This window comes from Aspergillus flavus, chromosome 5 (assembly GCF_009017415.1).
Source record: "Aspergillus flavus chromosome 5, complete sequence".
Taxonomy (NCBI): Eukaryota; Fungi; Ascomycota; class Eurotiomycetes; order Eurotiales; family Aspergillaceae; genus Aspergillus; species Aspergillus flavus.
The window spans coordinates 4,292,199-4,310,035 of record NC_092408.1 but is presented as its reverse complement, the minus strand read 5'-3'; the positions used below and the strand labels follow the sequence as shown (position 1 = coordinate 4,310,035).

Here is a 17,837-nt window from a genome sequence, read left to right as displayed (position 1 = left end):
GCTACCGCTTCTGCACTACGGAGTCTTATTTTACGATGCATTTATTCCCAAACTTCTCCCTCGGTGTCTCGCCCTCACTCTTCTTCTTTCTTACTCCTCTTCCTATTCTCCCTCGGTGTCTCGCCCTCACTCTTCTTCTTTCTTACTCCTCTTCCTATTCTTCCTCGGTGTCACTCTCAGTATCCTCTTGATATGATTCAGGCTCAAGGTCCTCATCAGTTGCATCGGCAACCCCGCTAAGGGCAAGAACTCGGTGTAAGACCCACTGCATATTGAGTAGCTCCATGGATGGAAGAGGGTGACCGACTGGGTCATTAGTCTCGAAGGTGATAATGTCCCCGGAGCAGAGTTTCGTATCCGTGGCAATGTTAAACAGCTTCGCACTGTGTTGACCGTTCACGGTGCTGGAGGAGAGATTGCCAGGGAAAGGGCTTGGAGTCCTGATTGCTGGCATCTCACGAGAGTATGAATGTCTCGGCAGCCAATAAAATTGCACTTTAAGAACCTTCTGATCCTCACTTATAGACAGTGGTTTCAGGGCAAAACGGGCTTTTCCCCACAGATTCTGGGCAACGTTGACCATACACATCATATTTGAACAGCTCTCTGTCCCAGCTGGGCCCGAGACCTGTTTCTTCCAGGTCTCGGCCTTTTCTCTGGGCCAGAACATTCTTAAAATCATCCAGAAGTCTTTGAGGTCCTCTTCCTTCTGTTCAATGCTGTATGGATGAATATGGGCAACTTCAAGTGGTTCACGGAACCCGGTGAGAACACACGTATTGTTATCCCGTTCATTGCACTTGATAGGGTTAGTGAGATATACGACAAAGAAGTGAATTCTTTTCAGATCTTACTGTCGCAGAGGAAGCTATCGCTGAAGAATATTCAGATCCTTGCTCGGCGCTCCGTCTAGAGATTTCAGAAGGCTTTTGTGAACTGGAAGCACGCCGCCGCTTTTTGGTTGGAGCTTCTTCGATCTCCGGTTCTTCGGGGTCCTCACAGTATCCCTTCAAGTTTTCGTCGGACCTGGCTGCATACAGTTGGTTCTTGGAGCGAGCGGCCCCTGATGTTGCATTAGCTAGTACTTCTTCGTATGGTTGGTCAAGCCACTTACAGGTCTTGATCATTTTGTTAAAGCTCTCACTTCGTAGGCCGAATCTCACCGTGAAGCAAAGTCCTGACACTGGCCACACTTTTGGAGAAGGCGTCGTATGTTCGAAAGGTCTGCAAACCACAGGCAAGCCCATGCAGTTGAATCAATTTCAGGCTCTTCAATAGTGTGTAATAGCTGCATGATTAGCTCATGTCGCTCTGGGTCCAAGAGCTCGTCTGCAGGGCCCATGTTAACCAACCGGGCCTCACTGGAGGTAAGAGAAGTGGTTTGCTGGGTGGGCATAAATGTCGACATCACGAGAACTTAAGTGGTATTAGCTGTACTATGTGGGTGTTTAGATTGAGAGGTGTGAAGTGGCTAAGATTCAACAGATCGAGGTCAGCGGGTAAAGAGTAAATTTAAGATAGATACAGGTGAAGAAAGAGAAGTAGCGGGCAATGAGGAAAAGTCTTGAGGCAACAGTGCTAAGCAGAGAGGATGATGGGAAAATGACATACTATGTATGTACTACTCGTAACCCTAACTTGCTGTACTAACCCTCTCTACCTGAGGTGTCCATTTCGGTTTCATCATTATATAACCTGCGCCCCAAAATATAACCGTTTCAAGTACGCGAATACACAAGATATACTTCGCAAGTCGAACTCAGCAGCTCGGTTTCCTATCAGTCGACATGCAATATTGAACTTGCTGCTAAAGGAGATATGTAAAACAGTTAACTTGTTATTTCCGGAGTGAGAAAACCTGATAGTGGGAAGCTTGAGTGCAGTATCTGTCTTCAAGGAAGTCTAGATACACCACTTCGATGCCGGACAGAAGCCCGGAAGCCCCCGATCCTACGAAATATTCGACCGGTTAATGTATGTGATTCACCAGTTCTGAACATGTCAAGGAATGCTTAGGAGAAGTGAAGTGATATGAGAATATTCAATTGGATCCGGAATTACCTGGCGTTGAAAAACCTTTGCTAGATGGGTACGCCTGTCAGTATAAAACGTGTCTTAAGCGGGTACATGATTAGGTTAATAACTTTAATCTGGCTGAGAATATAAGAGCTTCCAGGATCCTATACAGATCAGCTTTTCTACGTTATAAATCTAATATTAAGATTTATATAGATATATATAGGGATTACCATATTTTGCGAGAGTCAATTCTCGCAATATTGAATAGATAGTTATTAGCTAAAAGTCCCGGCGGTAATATCCAGGAATATTCACACTGATAGTATAATTCATAGATAACAAGTTTTATAATGAGTGGAGTCAAGGGGAAGAAAAATCAGGGTATATTTAGCTTATCATAAGGAGGTCCATTAGTTCCTCTCATGCCCACTCGACCAAGATGCCATGGACATCAAGGTCGCGCCTTGGACACTTTATTTACCAACGGTTTCTTATAACCATATTAGATATCTGAGGATATTGGGTTCTTGCCTAGATCAGAGGAACTGAAGTCATCATGATGTGGGTATGAACGTGCTTCTTGCTCACATGAGTCGTCTTCAACTGTTAATAACAATAATAACAACATGCAATAATCGTCCACGATAATCATAATATCACTACCAATAATCACCATATAAATACAAACACATCTGCCTGTTTCTTGTACCCATACTTTCAGGATGGAAAACAACATCCTAGAGGTTCTGAGTCGCCTCCAAGAAGAGAGCAGAGCCCACTTCGAGAAATTCTATGACATAGCGAACTGCCTCTAGAATGAGAGCATGAGTCGCTTTAACAACATCAAAGAAATGATGGACCAGCGGTTCGATGCCATTGAGCAACGCTTCCAGGCTATTGGAAAGCGATTGAATACTGTACGTCAGCCCCAGCCGGGCACACAAGTCAATTACTGAGGTCTGGAAGCTTGGTAGAAAGCGTTATGCTTCTACCATATTAGGCGGTGTTTGGAGCTGCCCATAACACCCTGTCAAAGCACGACGGCATGATATCCGGCAACATTGAGTTGTCCCATGCATCAAGTGTTTTGATACTGTGGAGTCCTCTTTCATGACCCTGGAAGTAATATTCTCCAACATAAAGGTCTTCCACCTAGACCAGAAAGTTCACTGGCTAACAGTCTACGTTCTACGAACTAGCTTGTCCTAACCCTGAGATGCTTCCCACAAACTGCCTACGATCCGTAAAACCTTCAGAAAAGGCAAAATTGTGAGAACTTCATGCTTGGGCGTCTTGATATCGGTAATAGCAACTTGAAGAGTGCAAACTGAAAGTACTCTTAGCCATTATAACCTTAAGGACGAAGTCATCCGTGTCATCAACAATGGGGACCTCAACTCCAATTCTGATTCCGCCTAAGGCATGTGTGTACATATTATCAAAGCATCGAAGGGGATTGGCCACACGCGGAAGTAAGGCTGGACGAAGTATCGGTAGCGTACGCCTGTCGGCATAGAACCTATCTTGAGCGGGCACACAATTGGGTTCACGACTTTGATTCGGCCGTGAACCCCTTACATGGAACTCGTGGACCAGGGAGGAAAGATGATTAAAGCAACGGAAGTTGTTTTTCTACCTGAACATCGGTCTGAGTTAAGCAGGATGGAAGACGCGTTATCCTTGTTAAAGGAACGTGAGAGCTTCTAAGACCCTGTATGGATCACTTTTTCTGCTTCATGGAACTGACGCCAAAGCATACATAGGCGTATACAGCCGGTACTGGAAATGTTAAACTGATGGTTATCCGATCATCTTCTGCAAGGACTGCCAACTGATGAGACTCTACCAGTCACTCCTCCCAGATCACCTGGTATAAATACTCGGCCCCCAACACAACCAGTTGCTTCGACCGGTCACCGAAGCAATTTCATTTTACATACAGATCTGCCGTGTCCTCACTACACAGGCATTCTCTCATCAATATGTCGTCTCACTGGGATGAATACCTTCAACTTCTCGACACCTATGATCTTGACCACCCAGTCCAATCCCATGACCTCTACAATCTCAATGCCAATGAGAAGGGTGCAGTGAAATAGCTAGAGCAGCTCTACCATATCTAGAAGAGTAAGGAGTTTGAGAGCAGTGTGCCGATACCACCAGAACTGGCCAGTACTGTCCACCAGACAATGAGCAGAATCCGCCGCTTTAGAGTAGCTTGGTAACAGAAGTAAGCAGCCCTTCTTTGCAGATTTTTAACTCTGACTGGTAGAATATCTCTAGTATAGTATAGATTATCAGGCTGAACATTACTAATACTGCTTCTGGTTTCTAGGTCCTAGTTATTATTCTAAGAATAGAAGAATTCCATTTTAATAGCCAGGAGTCCCAGTGGAACAGCTCTTAAGGATGTTCACACTGGAATAGCCTCAATCTTCCATAATAAGGTTAATGACACACCGGTACGTATTGTGGAAGGTTGAGAACCCTCGTCCCCATTCCGTCTGTGATGTGATACCAGGCTCCAGGACGTCGGATTGTTCGACTAGGAACTGACATACGCCTGGTCGACCCCGAGCATGTTACCTCCTTACATTCCGACCTCAGCTTGATGCAATTGGAGACCAGGACATCGAGAGAGCATCGTTTCCGAGGATTTCCGAACCCTACTTCGAGCTCTGGAACGTGGACGCATCTGATTTAAGCCTGGTCAATCTGAGCATGAGAAAATAGCTCCCATCGAATCCAAAGCCAGCATACGAAATAGCCGGTATGGCGGCGACAGAGCACAGGACGATGAATCCGTGTTACAACTCCCGTAACTCCCGCTGATGACCGAGCGATGATGATCAACAAATGAAAGGACCTGAGTCAACACGACCTAGGTATCCAGGAACCGAAAGCCCAAGCATCCCGTATTGCGGAGAAAGAGCACCGGTTCTTGCAGAGGCCCCGAGAGAACGGGGACTCGGAGAACATTCTGTTATGAATCCCTGTTTGAGATGATAGGTATTTGTATAGATATTGTTGCAAATATACAAGGGATAAGGAATATTATGTATGGATATGGCGACAGATCATGTTGTGATATAGAAGTAGCGAATACATTTAGCTTATCGATAAGGAGGTGCATTGGTGCCTTATGCTATAACTTTATGCCTGAGGCTGTTAGTGACTGGCTGGATCAGATATCCGTTTTCAGAAACCAACAAGGTCATGTGCTCTGATTGATAAGAAGAGACTTTGACCTTGTTAGGTAATGGATCGCATCTTTCCAGATCATAGCGAATCTCAACGAACCACCCACGCCCTGTGTAATTAAAAGGAAAGTGAAATGAGAGACACCGTCTAACTAGAATCAAACTAGGTATATAATCCCCCACCCTCCAGTGACTCACGCATTAGTAAAGCCTCGTCCCTGATTCCATCTCCGCTATCGGATCGGTATCCACCTGACAAATCAGGCACCCAAAACCGCCACCAATCTTTCATCCCACCAAAGATCCTAATAATTGATAAGGGAAGGGCATCCTGTCCAACTTTCTTTTCTCCAATCCAAACTCACGTCTACCTTCTACTCCCCATCTATTTACCCTCGGAACACACACAGGACCAAGGAAACAAACCACAGAAAACAACAAGGAGGTGAACCAAACTAATTATTCCAAAATGTCCATCACAATCGACACCTCCGTCGACATCGACCTCCCCACCCCACCTCAATCAAACGGCAGTCAAAAGCGCAACCTCCTCCTTGCCCCTCCCTCCGTCGCCGCCCACGAAGAGAAACTCCGTGATGTTTTCTCGACCTTCGATCGCTCCTCGACCGATCTCCAGATGCTCGATCGCCTGTCTGCAGGCTTCGTCTCCCTTCCTCCCAATACATATGACCTTGTGCTGGTGTTGACGGATGCGCAGTCGGATGAGGCTGTGCGGTTGTTGACTCGGGATGTTTATACCGCTTTGGTACCGGCGATGAAGGCGGGCGCTAGATTGCAGCTGCAGCAGGGGAGTTTGGGGGCTAGTGAGGGGTTGGAGGCTATCTTGGCGGGGCTGGTGGAGAAGGATGGTGGGTTTGAGAAGCCGGTGCAGGAGGCTGCTGTGCCGTTGAAGTTGGGTGGCAGGAAGAAGAAGGATAAGACCAATGGAGTGAACGGGGTTCAGAATGGAGTGGCTACGAACGGAGCTAGCACAAACGGCGTGGGAATGTTCGATCCGGCTCAGAACAACGATGACGAGTTGATTGATGAGGATGCATTGCTTTCGGACGATGATTTGAAGAGACCTCTTCCACGACGTGAGTTTCCCTTCCTATATTCTATTTTCTGGTTAAACATCTTATTGACTATAATTCCTACAGCCCAAAACTGCGTCCCAGAGACCGCCAAGAAGCGCCGGCGTCCCTGCAAGGACTGCACCTGCGGTCTAGCCAGTCAACTCGAGGAGGAAGACCGCGCACGTGAGGCAAAGGCCGCTCAAGATCTCAACATTCTGAAGCTGAACACAGACGATCTGAACGACGAGCTAGACTTCACCGTGCAGGGCAAGACGAGCTCGTGCAACAGCTGCTCGCTCGGTGATGCGTTCCGTTGCTCCAGCTGTCCGTACATTGGCCTGCCGCCGTTCAAGCCCGGCGAGGAGGTCAAGATTATGAATGATATGGTTCAGCTGTGATGGCATTTTCTTTCTGGGTCTGGTTTTCGGGTCTTACTTAATATCCCCTAAAAGGTGTTTTTTGGTGATAGATTTTCGGTAGGGTATGTTATGAATGGCATGATTTGTTTTTGTTAGGATGTATGAAAGCTATCTCGAAAAGTTTCTCTTGTGCTATTTATACTAAGCAGTAACCTATCACTTGGAAGGTCCACTTCGAAGTCAGCATGTATAACAAGCCGACCTAATTCAGCCTCTACTTCAGTACCCAGAAGTTAGATTCAAGAAAGTGTCAAATTCATACCCATATTAATACTATAATATAAATTCCATAGACAATTAGACGCCGCTATCTCGGTGTTTGAAGCCCCAACCACAATTATACCAAATATCCCAGCAAACACCGAAACAGGGTCTGTACACTAATCACAAAAAAACAATTAGCTCTCTTCCTATAAAGAAACCCATTATCAATCTTCCCCACCAATACGGCCCAGTTACATCAGCAGAAACGATGATATCACCGCAGTGACGGATGAGAAAATCACAAATAACCTCCGCATCGATTTCTAAGCATCGGCATGAACCAAACGCCGAGGGAAATCACGACACTAGGTTGGTATAAGTAGATCGGTTTCCCATGTGTTATTCAAATTAATTTCTGTCTCGATCTGAAATAAAAGAACAATAACAGTACAAGGTAAAGAGATAAAGAAACAATGGCCAGCAAACCCTTCGCTATCATCGCTGGCGTCGGTCCAGGAACTGTATGTCATCAATCACCCCACATCATCCCCACCATCAATAACCAATCCCCCAACCAACACACTGAATGAACTTAATGAGGCGCCACTAACAAAAGAGTAAAAAGGGCGCCTCAATCGCCCGCAAATTCGCCCAAGCCTACTCCGTGGTTCTACTAGCTCGTAACCCGGCAAACTTCACGCCCGTCGTCGACGAAATCAACGCAAACGGCGGCCAAGCAGCAGGTATTAGTGCTGATCTATCAGACACAAACAGTGTCAAATCTGCATTTGAGAAGATCAACGAGAAATATGGTGGATCGACACTAGCAGCAGCTGTATTTAACTCCGGGGGCGGATTCGTCCGCAAGCCGTTCCTGGAGTTGACGGAGGAGGAATTCGCTTCGGGGTTTGAGAGTCAGGGGTTTGTTTTTCTATCCTATCCTATCCTATTCTTTTCATTCTCTAGTCTCTCGACAAGGAATAGTATTCTCTAACAAAAAGAACAGAAAAGGTGGCTTCAACTTCGCCCAACGCACCCTCCCTCTCCTTCAAAAGGCAACCGGACTCCAACACCCACCTACACTAATTTTCACCGGCGCAACTGCTAGTCTGAAAGGCTCGGCGTCGTTCTCGGCCTTCGCATCGGGAAAGTTTGCCCTTCGGGCGTTGGCGCAGAGTCTTGCTCGCGAGTTCGGGCCCAAGGGTGTCCATGTCTCGCATGTTATTATTGATGGCGTGATTGATATCCCTAGGACTAAGGCGTGGACTTTTGAGCATGAGGATGCCAAGTTGGATCCTGCGGCAGTGAGTTTTCTCTTCTTCTTTCTGCCTTTTTTCCTTCGTCTTCTTTGTGGGTTGGGTTTTGAATGAATGAGGGAAAGGCTGATTGTGTTTTGTAGATTGCGGATTCGTATTGGCATTTGCATACCCAGCCGAGGACGACGTGGGGCTTTGAGCTGGATCTGAGGCCTTATGTTGAAAAGTGGTAATTGGTTAGCTGGGACTATCATGAGCGTCTTCCACGTATCAGACTGATTCATCCTGCGTCGAGAAAGACAGCGTACGAAGATGGAAGAAACCGCCATTATACTACGCGTCTCTTTGTGCACTATTTGACGAAATGGTAGATACTATTGATGTTATTTATATCGAGAGTTGCGAACCTTAATTCTTGTCAAGAAATAATAGTTTTAATGACATTAGTCGTTTGTCCGTGTATTTTCAGCCCCGGAACTTTCGTAAATGCCGGCATTTGAGTCATGGGATAATGGTAGCTGTGGACTGTGTGAGTCGAAGTATATGGTTGGGAGTTGTTCCAACTCTAGATCCATGTTGAGGGTAGCATCGGTGTCCCTTGTCTCTATCATGTTCGAAATCATGCAGTCACTTGTTGTAGGAGTAAACCCACTATTACTGAGTTCCAGTGGAGGATTGAGCGACAAGGGAATGGTATCCAGGATGCTAGGGTCCACAGATACCATCCAGGACGGATCTTGCGAGCGAGGAGAGAGAAATGCCCCATCATCAGGCCCAAGCAAGTCGGTGCTGGACTGGGTATCCTGCGGACTTAGAGACGGAGGACCAAGTCTCCACACATTCAGCCATGAGCCATCCCGCTTCATCATATCGTCATCTTCAAACCAGGACCGAATCCTACGGAAGACTGCCATCAGCTTGGTAGCAGGCCATAGTGGTTCCCACCCTGCGAACATTTGTATGATACAAGCCAAAGGCTTGGAGACTTGAAGCCGGTCTATTTGTGGTTGAGCATCTGCGTTAGACGATGTGATGGCCGCAAAGTGAAGCTTCACTAGGATGAGCGCGGTGTAGATCATCCGGATTAGATGCACTGCTGGTAAGACTCGAATCGCAGACATGTCCAACGAGGTAAAAACTCGGAATATGTGATCTATGGTCTCGACGCATTCGCTGAATATGTCTGCTGGAATGGTGATGGTAGCTGATGTCTGATTTCCTGACGGCGCTTCGGCGTGAGAGCTGGGATTTTCAGACGCTGTACAGAAGGCAACTTCGTTTAGATACAAGGACGAGAAATAGTAGGAGAGTTGTAGTGCACCTATATAAGAATATTGAATAATTAGTCAACTTCAAGGATTCATGGAAAAAGCGAAGAGAGTGCTTGCCATCAAAACCGTCTTCACGGATGCTGTTACGCCAGTCAGAGAGTTGTCGCTTGGACAAGGCATACGATGTTTGGATCTGTATGGCCCGTGACGACCGAGAAGCAGAAAAGTCTTTAAGTGATAGTTGCATTGCAGCTTCTTCGGTTATACGCTGTAGACGAATGTACTGACACAGGACCTTGTCGGATGGGAAAGCATCAGGAGAGGTTTCCAGAAATTCTAAACATTCATCCATACAGTGGGTCCATCTCATGACGTTCGGCGCCCGTAGAGACATAGAAGTGCTACGAAGTGTTAGCAAGCGCATTAGTAGACGTCGACTCCGATCACCCACTTCGAGCAAATATAGTGACATCCCAACCAGACCCTCCGAGCTCCAAGAAACTCTGCTTGGCGTCGGTCGGTCTGTCCCTCCCCGGGCAAAGCTGAGGATTCCCTGTTTTTATTATTCAATTTGTCACCCAGTCCCATGATCAATGCCATATTAGCAGCAGTGTGACCAATTTGGTAGATATCCATTTGCTCTCCCGGCTCCATAGGCTCAATTGACCGATACCATGTGGCAGAAACGATCAATGCTTGCAGTAAGCCGAGGGTGTATTGGTCGCTGCGTAGCATACAATGAACGTACGTCTGCACGACCAGCTTTCGGAGTCTTCGCTGAATCTCCAACTCACAGAACCCAGACGACGCTACGTCAAGAATTGCTAACAGGAGAATCGGGTTGTCCTTCCGTACATCGGCCGCCGTTGTGCCTGGAGGGAAGACTACGGCTGGGAATGTGGGAGCCATATTTGTGATATAGCGTTTGAAGATAATTTCCGTGGTGGCATTATCAAGATAGGGAGTGATGCTTTTGCCTAGTATCGACTGTATGCTGGTTTTAAGATCCACAACCCCGGAGCCCACTGGCTTGTGGTTAGAGACGTGAGTAATGGACTGAGCCCGGGGTAACTAGTACTAGAGGGACTGACCATTGGAGAGTATTGGCGGGATATTCCCCACAGATGAACCCCAGCCATGTTGCCCAGGAATATGTGATATTGGAGTCAAATCAGTAGGCCCAGCTGGAAAGGACTCCGTGTTGCGAGTCCGGTTATCAGTGGCCTCCTGTTTTACAGCAGCTGATATCATTTTATCGATCTTAGACTGTATCTCCAGAATGCGGCCATTCACTTCTTGACGGTTCTTCTGCGGTTTCTCCACGGGGAAGCATGGTTTGCAGGCCTTTTGGCATCTCAAACATGGCATACCAGGGATTGGCTGGTTGCATCGCACCTTGGAAATATGGCAGGAGTGACATGCTCGTAGGTTATTGTTATTCCTTGATTGTTAGTTTTATCGATAGATATGCCAACCATCACATATGAACTTACGTATTGTGGCGCGAAGCTAGTGCATGCTGTGATTGCTCCTCACTCGTTTTTGTGGGTAAATTTGAGTCCCATGTCTCCATATCGTTAAGACGAGTGGAACCTCGTATGAGGGGTAGAAGAAAACAAGCTATTTCACCGGATGATTGATGGCAATCCTAATATTATTGAAATAACCATCTGAGCAGAAGACCAGCAACTAGTCATGCAAAGCCAGTGGTTTCTTCTAGTCGCTAAACAAAGAACAGCACTAGCCAGGAATTGATGGCTGGAGCGATCGATGAATTTTTGGACCCCAATCTTGGCCAAGACTTGGACAGCAAGCATCGTATGTCGACCTGATAATACACCTCACAGCTCTTTTAATTTCGTTAAAGACACCAAATCATCGCGAAAAAATCCCCAGAAACAATTCGTGGGGCTTCTAGTCCTGGTCGTGTTTTCCTGGTAGCTTGATTCGGTAAAGCAGTTCACCTACTGTGTATTCTGAGATTGCCTCACGTATGAGCACATTGCCAAGGTTAACCATAGCTAGCGGGGAGTTAGCGATACTGGAAGTATAGTGTGCGGTCAAGAGAATTTATTTCACCTGTGTTGCCAAATTTTAGTGTTGCTGTCCAGCTTTATAGCATTTCTCACATTGCATAAACGCTGAGCAGCGGAATCACATCATGTCCCTCACATATCAGTGCGTATTGCAGCGATAATGACTCCTCCGGTAGGAGAGACTAACCCAGCCGAGTAATGTGCAGAGAAGCATGGAGCCTTTTCCAATATGAGGATTCGGCCCCATCACTCATCAACGACTATCGGAAAGCGCAAGACCCCCGACTCGCAGACAATCCTAGTCCAGCACACCCCACAATAACCCCAAATCACCAAGCCGAGAATACCAATAGTGAACTAATCACAGAGCTCCGACGTCTGCGTGAAGACCTGAAATGTCTCCAATTCACAGGGTATCGTCATCCCAACCTGACCCATCGGTAACTACTCCAGTAAAGATGGAAGTCACTGACATCGCTGGTCCAATTATAGATCCCAGGAAGATACTCCAGATGTTGTCCCTTCAACGAGTAATCGAACCGATCTCGGTTCACCGGCATTGCAGACGACTGCCGCTGTTCACACGAACCAAGGATCTCAGAAGGAAGATACTCTTCGTTGCTGGGAGTCGTGCTGTAATGGTCGTGCCTTTTCTAACAGAAGTAATCTGACTCGCCACCAGCGAGAGCGACGTGGTCAATCGGCGAAGCTTCGGTGTTCTTTCTGTGATGCGGTCTTCTCACGTCGAGCTGCGAGAGATACTCATGAGGCTGCGCGACGATGTCGCCGATGATGGTTTGACAGTAGAGTTGTTCAAGCTTTAGAAATATAGACAGTCGGGAATGCAAGTGTAATGGCGTTTTCGTCAACGACTATTTGCAAATTATGCTTCACAGATTAGATATACTAGGAGCATCGTGAAAAGCATGTAAAGACCAAGTCTCATGTCATAATACTCGTTGGGTTTGGGTGTTGAAACAATCCAAGAATGGTTGGCACCGAGGAAGGATCGAATCCATTCCCCAACAGGCATCTCGAATGAATCGGATACAGAAGTGGCGCAGTGAATGAATATAGCTCTTTGAGATAGGCAGGATAATCGAAGTAGAAATTGTTGGATCAAAACTGTGGTTGACGGATCATGTTGGATGAATGATGGATCGTGTGCATGGAGGATCGAGGGATTGTTGTGATCCTTCATCGGCGAAGGATCACCGACTGACAGAGGATCAAAAAGGTGAGTTCTACCAGCACCTCTACCATGGAATAATAGCACATTCACGCTCGTGATTACAAGAATACAAACAATTTGACACAAATTTGCTATATTAGCTACTCTTTTCGTGAAATCCTTTATTCATCTGTTTCTCTTTCTCTTGTTCTGCCTCAAGTATGGTCTCCCTCAAGATAGTCCAAGCATCCAACGCCAGTCTACGAGCAATCCCCAATATTACAGCCCTATTCGTGGGAGGCACAAGTGGAATAGGCCAGAGCACACTGCGTCAATTCGCTAAACACACCGACAACCCAACAGCATACATAATCGGCCGGAGTGAATCACGAGCAAAGCCCTTCCTCTGCGAACTCCAACAACTAAACCCAGAAGGCCGCTTCAACTTCATCGAAAGCGACGTATCACTTATCCGCAGCGTAGACGCAGCATGCAAACAGATTCTCCAACAAGAAAAACACCTCAACTTCCTCTTCATGACACCCGGCGGCATCTCCCTCGGAGGCCGAAACGAGACCAGCGAAGGAATCGACTATCTTTTCGCTCTGCGCTACTATGCACGCATGCGATTTGTCCAGAACCTCCTTCCACTGCTTGAATCAGCAGGTCCAAGTCGAGTAGTTAGTGTCTACGGCGGCGGTTTCGAGTTCGGGATCAAGACCGAGGATCTAGATCTCAAGCATAACTTCTCCTTACTCAATGCCTACAAACATTCCATCACCATGACCTCCCTGAGTATGGAACACTTGGCTAAGACCCACCCAGCCGTTAGCTTCATCCACGTCTACCCCGGTTTAGTGGGTACAAACATCTACACAAACAGTTTCCCACCGCCTATCTCGACATTCTACAATTACGGAATGTGGCCTCTGATGTGGCCTTTCTCCGTCGGTCTCCAGGAAAGCGGAGAACGGCATCTGTTTCATCTAAGCTCTGCGCGGTACCCGGCCCAGAATGGCATCATGGCCCAGGGTGTTCCGGTCAAGTCAGGAGATGTTGCGAAGGGTACAACTGGGGAGACGGGTAGTGGAGCATACCTCTTGAATTGGGACGGGGAGGTTCGACCGAGCCGAAAGATTATGGAGGAGTATCGGGAGCAGCGGGTGCCTGAGTTGGTTTGGAGGCATACCCAGGATCTTTTGGATCGGGCCGTTTGTCGGTGATTTGGCCGTTTTCTTTCCGTTTATATCACAAAGTGAAGTTTTCGGCCGTTACAGAAACATGGATGATCAGCGGAAAATGTTAGATCAAGATTGGACGCGGAGTATGTATTCAAACAAAGAATGACCTATCCATACTACCAATATAAGGCCAAGACTCACGGGCCAGCAGCCGTGCATACACCCAGACCCTTGATACGCCCCTCCCCAAACCAAATCAATATAAAACCATATACAAGCTTTCGATAACGACTCCAATGAATGAAGGACCAGTAAAATGACATCCTTAGCAGCTTATCACTCGCCACGTACCCAACTAACCCAGAGCAGCAAATCAACCCTCCGCACCGAAAAAGGAAGCCAAGCCCTAAGACCCCCAGAATTACTACATCGGCCATATACACCGAAGCTACATTCAAACTTGGCCCCCGAATCGACCAGAAAATCATTAACAAAAGTGGTGCAGCTCCGACGTGTTGATCATGCAGTTTACAGCCATATCCCGGTGGGGTTAATATAGAGCGACATTAGCGTGGTGTCGCAGATGCAAAACAACCATGCAGATCTGTGTCTGAGCTATCCGTCTATTCTAGGAGCATTGTTTAGGAGATGGAGATAAATACCCTGGGTCCAGTCGGTGATTTTCTAGTTTGGCTTGCATTATTTCCCATTTTCGAAAGGCAAATTCGGTCGGACATTGGATCAATATTGCCAAGATGAAGCCTGTTACGCTGCTTTCCCTTGCTTCTCTCGCTGCTGCGAAGAATCTCATCCCCACGACTTGTTTTGACTCCTACACTTCCCTCGAAGAGTACTTCTCCTACCTCTACCCATGGGGTAGCGACCACAACGGTTCAGCCCGCATGGTCGGCAACTCCACTGACCACGATTACATCTCCGTCGAATCCGGCACACTGACACTCGTCGCAAAGCCGACCTCGGGCCAGCCTGCGACCAGTGGAGGCCAGGAAATAAACTATCTCTCCGGAGCAGTGCATTCTAAGAATACTTTCACTGTTGAAGCAGGCTCTGGTTTCGACATCGAGGCTGAGTTCCAGGCGACGACTGATAAGGGAACTTGGCCTGCTTTCTGGTTGAATAGTGCTGCGACCTGGCCTCCTGAGATTGACATGGCTGAGTGGAAGGGTTGGTGTTACGTTTTAGTTGCTTTGTTTCTCGTTCTTGACTGATAAATGGAACAGGAACGGGGCAACTCACTTTCAATGTCTTCAATGTAAGTTTCCTTTCTCTGATATCATATTATGTTGGGGATAAGGTGTTAAAGGCGTGACATTGATGCCAGTGGCAAGATATTATCTATGGACACAACTAATAATATTATTCCAGACCTCTTCCGAAGTCATGAACCACAACACGGATTACCCGTCTCCGAGTGACTTCCACAAGGTCAAAACCCAGATCCGCGCCGAGAACGACGCCGATATCATGGTCAAGTACTTCCTCGATGATGTGGAGGTTACTACTCAGTACGGGGCCGACTACGTCGGGAAGCCTTTGTATCTGTGAGTACTTGACAAGCCCTAGAGGGTGGGGGACATTCCATATGATTTACAAAGGCTAACATGCTGCAGGATCATCAATTTGCAGATGGAGGGATCGTCTGGATCTCCTGGTCCTAGCACGGGTTAGTATTATCTGTTGCGGTTATGGGACTTGGCTGACTGAATAACTAGATACCTATTACCGTGTGAAGAACCTATCCTTCGATCAGATTTAGAGGGGGCTTATATCTAGGGCGTTAGGAGATGGTTGGTAGGTAGAAGGCCTTGAGTTCGAGCGCACTGGGAAGTATTGAAATCATCTAGAATTGGCAAGAGATTGGAGAGATGTTGTCATATCTGTAGAATTGTGGAGACTTTAGTCCTTTACAATTCGACTTCCTTAGATAGCTAACTGATAATCTAACAATAAATATATGTAAGGCACCAACAGACGATATACAGGCCACAAACAGCATCACAGTGCAAGACGATTGGAGCCAGAAAGTATGTAGATTATGCGAGATATTACCAAATTACAAACCTATATCATTGAGCTTAACATACTAGGAAAGAAAGGTGAAACGATATCAACCTTCGGAGTATAAACCCAATGCATAAACCCTGCACAACTGCAAAGTTAAGTACTGTGCTGACTAAGCTGCATTATACCCATAACGTCACAGCATCACACAACCAACTCCAACTCCAACCCTCACCAACCCTCCTCTCACTCATCCACAAAACAAACCCAAAAACCCACAAAAAAAAGATGGTTCTTGAAAACGCCCAAACAGACCCTATCCCCCCAACGGGCGCCGAACCAACCAACGACAGCGACAACACCCCAAACACAAAATACCAGTATCACTCGCTCTACATAAAACGCGACCTAATCGCCAACCCGGACCCATTCACCCTCTACTTCGGATTCTTCGGACGGTGGAACTACGACCGGAAAGTCACAGCCAATGTACTCCGCCGAGTCGAAAATGCGCGCGTTCTCATCCAGCGGCTCCCCACGCAGGACGAACTAGATGCGATGGTCACACACAGCAGTCGCAGTTTGTACCACGAGCGGATCGGCGCGCCACTGGGAGGACTCGTCGGATCAGCGCTGTTGTGGAACCAGGCCAGGAAGTCGGAGTTGTATCCGGCTTATTTCCCCAAGGCTTCGGGGCCGGAGGGGAAGATGCCGTCTCCGGGGGAGATTATACAGGCCGCGAAGAGGTTCGCGGTTGCTGAGCCGACGGTGGCAAGACGGGCGGCTTTTGTGATGTGTTTCAAGATGTTGTTCTATAGTGTGGCGGGCGCAACGTTTTCGAGTGTTTATGCGGTCTATAAAGAGACGACGAATACGATGGGAGACTCGCGGTTGAAGGAGTTCTTGGCAGACTTGAAAAAGCAGAATCCTGATGAGATAAGGAAGAGAAAGATGGAGTCCAGGGGGCGGAGGTCGGTGGGTGAGCAGCATGGTGTCGTTGAAATGGATCAGGGTGGTGAGTATGCTTCGGAGTATTCTGGGGGTGACGTTCAGTCTACAGGGGTATCTGTTCCTGATCGTCGTCCGGTGTTGGAACCTGTTGGTGGTGGTGGATTGGGTGCAGATCAAGGCCGTGGAGGAGATTTCTTCGATGAGGATGATGCTAGTCCCACGGCGCCTGAGTATAGAACCAGTAGGGCCGCGCAGGCTGGTTACTCGCAGGGAAGTGCCTGGGAGCGGATTCGACAACAGAATACTTCCGCGCCAGCTCAGTCTAGTCGTCAGGATGCATCTAGCCAGCAGTCACCACAGTGGGACTCATGGAGTTCTCCATCATCAGAAAGTGACAAGCAGCGAGAGAGGGAGCAAGCTCGTGCTGAATTTGACCGGTTATTGGACGCGGAAAGGAATATTGGACAAGAGTCGGCGAGCGAAGGGCGCAACAAAGGTTGGGGAAAGTGGAATTAATTGCCCTGTAGTGAACTGACATAGTGTATTATACAAACTACCCTTGATTCTGCGATGCAGTAAGTGCGTTGTGGGCTCGTCAATGTATATTAAACGTAACTGGCATGTTTGCATTGTTCATGAACATCTAATTATCATCTAGCCCGATTATCACTAATAGTGGTAGACAACCAAGGAAATCAAAGCATTGTGGGAGGGATGGAAACCTGTGCATGATACAACAACAGAAACCACCTCAATCCCAGATACAAAGGAACTTTTCCTTGTCCTTGCGGACCCGATCTGAACAAGAGGAGCAATACGCAGGAATAAGCAAAAGTCTAAGAAAGGCACACAGACATTTCCACCGTGTGTTACTTAGAGGACAACAATTTGTCATAATGCCAGGAAGGGTATACATCCAACAATCACATAATGCCCTTTAACGAGTCATAACAGGGCGTAACAGAAGATAAAAGGAAATGTCGTTAGTCATGAGGGCCCGAGAAGCGGACCACGTCCAGAAAACTGGAATG

The 17,837-nt window shown here is 47.3% G+C and overlaps 9 protein-coding genes across 9 annotated transcripts; 6 read left to right on the top strand and 3 right to left on the bottom strand.

Annotated features, from left to right (window-relative positions):
* Nucleotides 1-154: 154 nt before the first annotated feature.
* On the bottom strand, nt 155-1,127 carry F9C07_9269 (uncharacterized protein; the record flags this gene model as incomplete). The annotated part of the gene is made up of 2 exons (XM_071511885.1): nt 155-799; nt 855-1,127. The coding sequence occupies 2 exons, from the start codon at nt 1,125-1,127 to the stop codon at nt 155-157; spliced, it is 918 nt and encodes a 305-aa protein (XP_071364691.1).
* Nucleotides 1,128-5,688: 4,561 nt separating this feature from the next.
* Nucleotides 5,689-6,693, top strand: F9C07_9268 (Fe-S cluster assembly protein dre2; the record flags this gene model as incomplete). Its single annotated transcript, XM_071511884.1, has 2 exons — nt 5,689-6,316; nt 6,380-6,693. The coding sequence occupies 2 exons, from the start codon at nt 5,689-5,691 to the stop codon at nt 6,691-6,693; spliced, it is 942 nt and encodes a 313-aa protein (XP_071364690.1).
* A 315-nt stretch (nt 6,694-7,008) lies between these two features.
* Nucleotides 7,009-8,512, top strand: F9C07_1720997 (oxidoreductase). The gene is made up of 5 exons (XM_041293490.2): nt 7,009-7,287; nt 7,356-7,439; nt 7,544-7,839; nt 7,925-8,222; nt 8,318-8,512. The coding sequence occupies exons 2-5, from the start codon at nt 7,392-7,394 to the stop codon at nt 8,405-8,407; spliced, it is 732 nt and encodes a 243-aa protein (XP_041148410.1). The 5' UTR covers nt 7,009-7,287; nt 7,356-7,391; the 3' UTR covers nt 8,408-8,512.
* A 105-nt stretch (nt 8,513-8,617) lies between these two features.
* F9C07_2204585 (Zn(II)2Cys6 transcription factor) lies at nt 8,618-11,018 on the bottom strand (the record flags this gene model as incomplete). The annotated part of the gene is made up of 5 exons (XM_071509590.1): nt 8,618-9,495; nt 9,563-9,846; nt 9,897-10,470; nt 10,537-10,886; nt 10,939-11,018. The coding sequence occupies 5 exons, from the start codon at nt 11,016-11,018 to the stop codon at nt 8,618-8,620; spliced, it is 2,166 nt and encodes a 721-aa protein (XP_071364689.1).
* A 228-nt stretch (nt 11,019-11,246) lies between these two features.
* F9C07_1720820 (uncharacterized protein) lies at nt 11,247-12,319 on the top strand. The gene is made up of 2 exons (XM_071508340.1): nt 11,247-11,894; nt 11,974-12,319. The coding sequence occupies exons 1-2, from the start codon at nt 11,680-11,682 to the stop codon at nt 12,272-12,274; spliced, it is 516 nt and encodes a 171-aa protein (XP_071364688.1). The 5' UTR covers nt 11,247-11,679; the 3' UTR covers nt 12,275-12,319.
* Nucleotides 12,320-12,873: 554 nt separating this feature from the next.
* F9C07_9265 (putative short-chain dehydrogenases/reductase) lies at nt 12,874-13,875 on the top strand (the record flags this gene model as incomplete). The annotated part of the gene is made up of 1 exon (XM_041286644.1): nt 12,874-13,875. One exon carries the CDS (start codon nt 12,874-12,876, stop codon nt 13,873-13,875), a length of 1,002 nt encoding a protein of 333 aa, XP_041148407.1.
* A 78-nt stretch (nt 13,876-13,953) lies between these two features.
* Nucleotides 13,954-14,455, bottom strand: F9C07_1720918 (uncharacterized protein). Its single transcript, XM_071508341.1, has one exon. The coding sequence runs from the start codon at nt 14,319-14,321 to the stop codon at nt 14,031-14,033; it is 291 nt and encodes a 96-aa protein (XP_071364687.1). The 5' UTR covers nt 14,322-14,455; the 3' UTR covers nt 13,954-14,030.
* Nucleotides 14,456-14,588: 133 nt separating this feature from the next.
* F9C07_9264 (putative glycoside hydrolase) lies at nt 14,589-15,610 on the top strand (the record flags this gene model as incomplete). Its single annotated transcript, XM_041293489.1, has 5 exons — nt 14,589-15,018; nt 15,075-15,106; nt 15,220-15,395; nt 15,465-15,517; nt 15,567-15,610. The coding sequence occupies 5 exons, from the start codon at nt 14,589-14,591 to the stop codon at nt 15,608-15,610; spliced, it is 735 nt and encodes a 244-aa protein (XP_041148406.1).
* Nucleotides 15,611-16,073: 463 nt separating this feature from the next.
* On the top strand, nt 16,074-17,427 carry F9C07_2285552 (putative endo-1,3(4)-beta-glucanase). Its single transcript, XM_041286645.2, has one exon. It carries the CDS (start codon nt 16,144-16,146, stop codon nt 17,320-17,322), a length of 1,179 nt encoding a protein of 392 aa, XP_041148405.1. The 5' UTR covers nt 16,074-16,143; the 3' UTR covers nt 17,323-17,427.
* The last annotated feature ends 410 nt before the right edge of the window (nt 17,428-17,837 follow it).

Excerpts from the sequence above, each read along its gene's own strand:
- F9C07_1720997 (XM_041293490.2), top strand. The coding sequence starts at position 7,392 with ATGGCCAGCAAACCCTTCGCTATCATCGCTGGCGTCGGTCCAGGAACT. Across the intron at positions 7,440-7,543 it reads CTGGCGTCGGTCCAGGAACT|GGCGCCTCAATCGCCCGCAA; the intron begins GTATGTCATCAA and ends AAGAGTAAAAAG. Across the intron at positions 8,223-8,317 it reads CCAAGTTGGATCCTGCGGCA|ATTGCGGATTCGTATTGGCA; the intron begins GTGAGTTTTCTC and ends TGTGTTTTGTAG.
- F9C07_2285552 (XM_041286645.2), top strand. The coding sequence starts at position 16,144 with ATGGTTCTTGAAAACGCCCAAACAGACCCTATCCCCCCAACGGGCGCC.
- F9C07_1720918 (XM_071508341.1), bottom strand. The coding sequence starts at position 14,321 with ATGATTTTCTGGTCGATTCGGGGGCCAAGTTTGAATGTAGCTTCGGTG.
- F9C07_1720820 (XM_071508340.1), top strand. The coding sequence starts at position 11,680 with ATGTGCAGAGAAGCATGGAGCCTTTTCCAATATGAGGATTCGGCCCCA. Across the intron at positions 11,895-11,973 it reads AAATGTCTCCAATTCACAGG|ATCCCAGGAAGATACTCCAG; the intron begins GTATCGTCATCC and ends GTCCAATTATAG.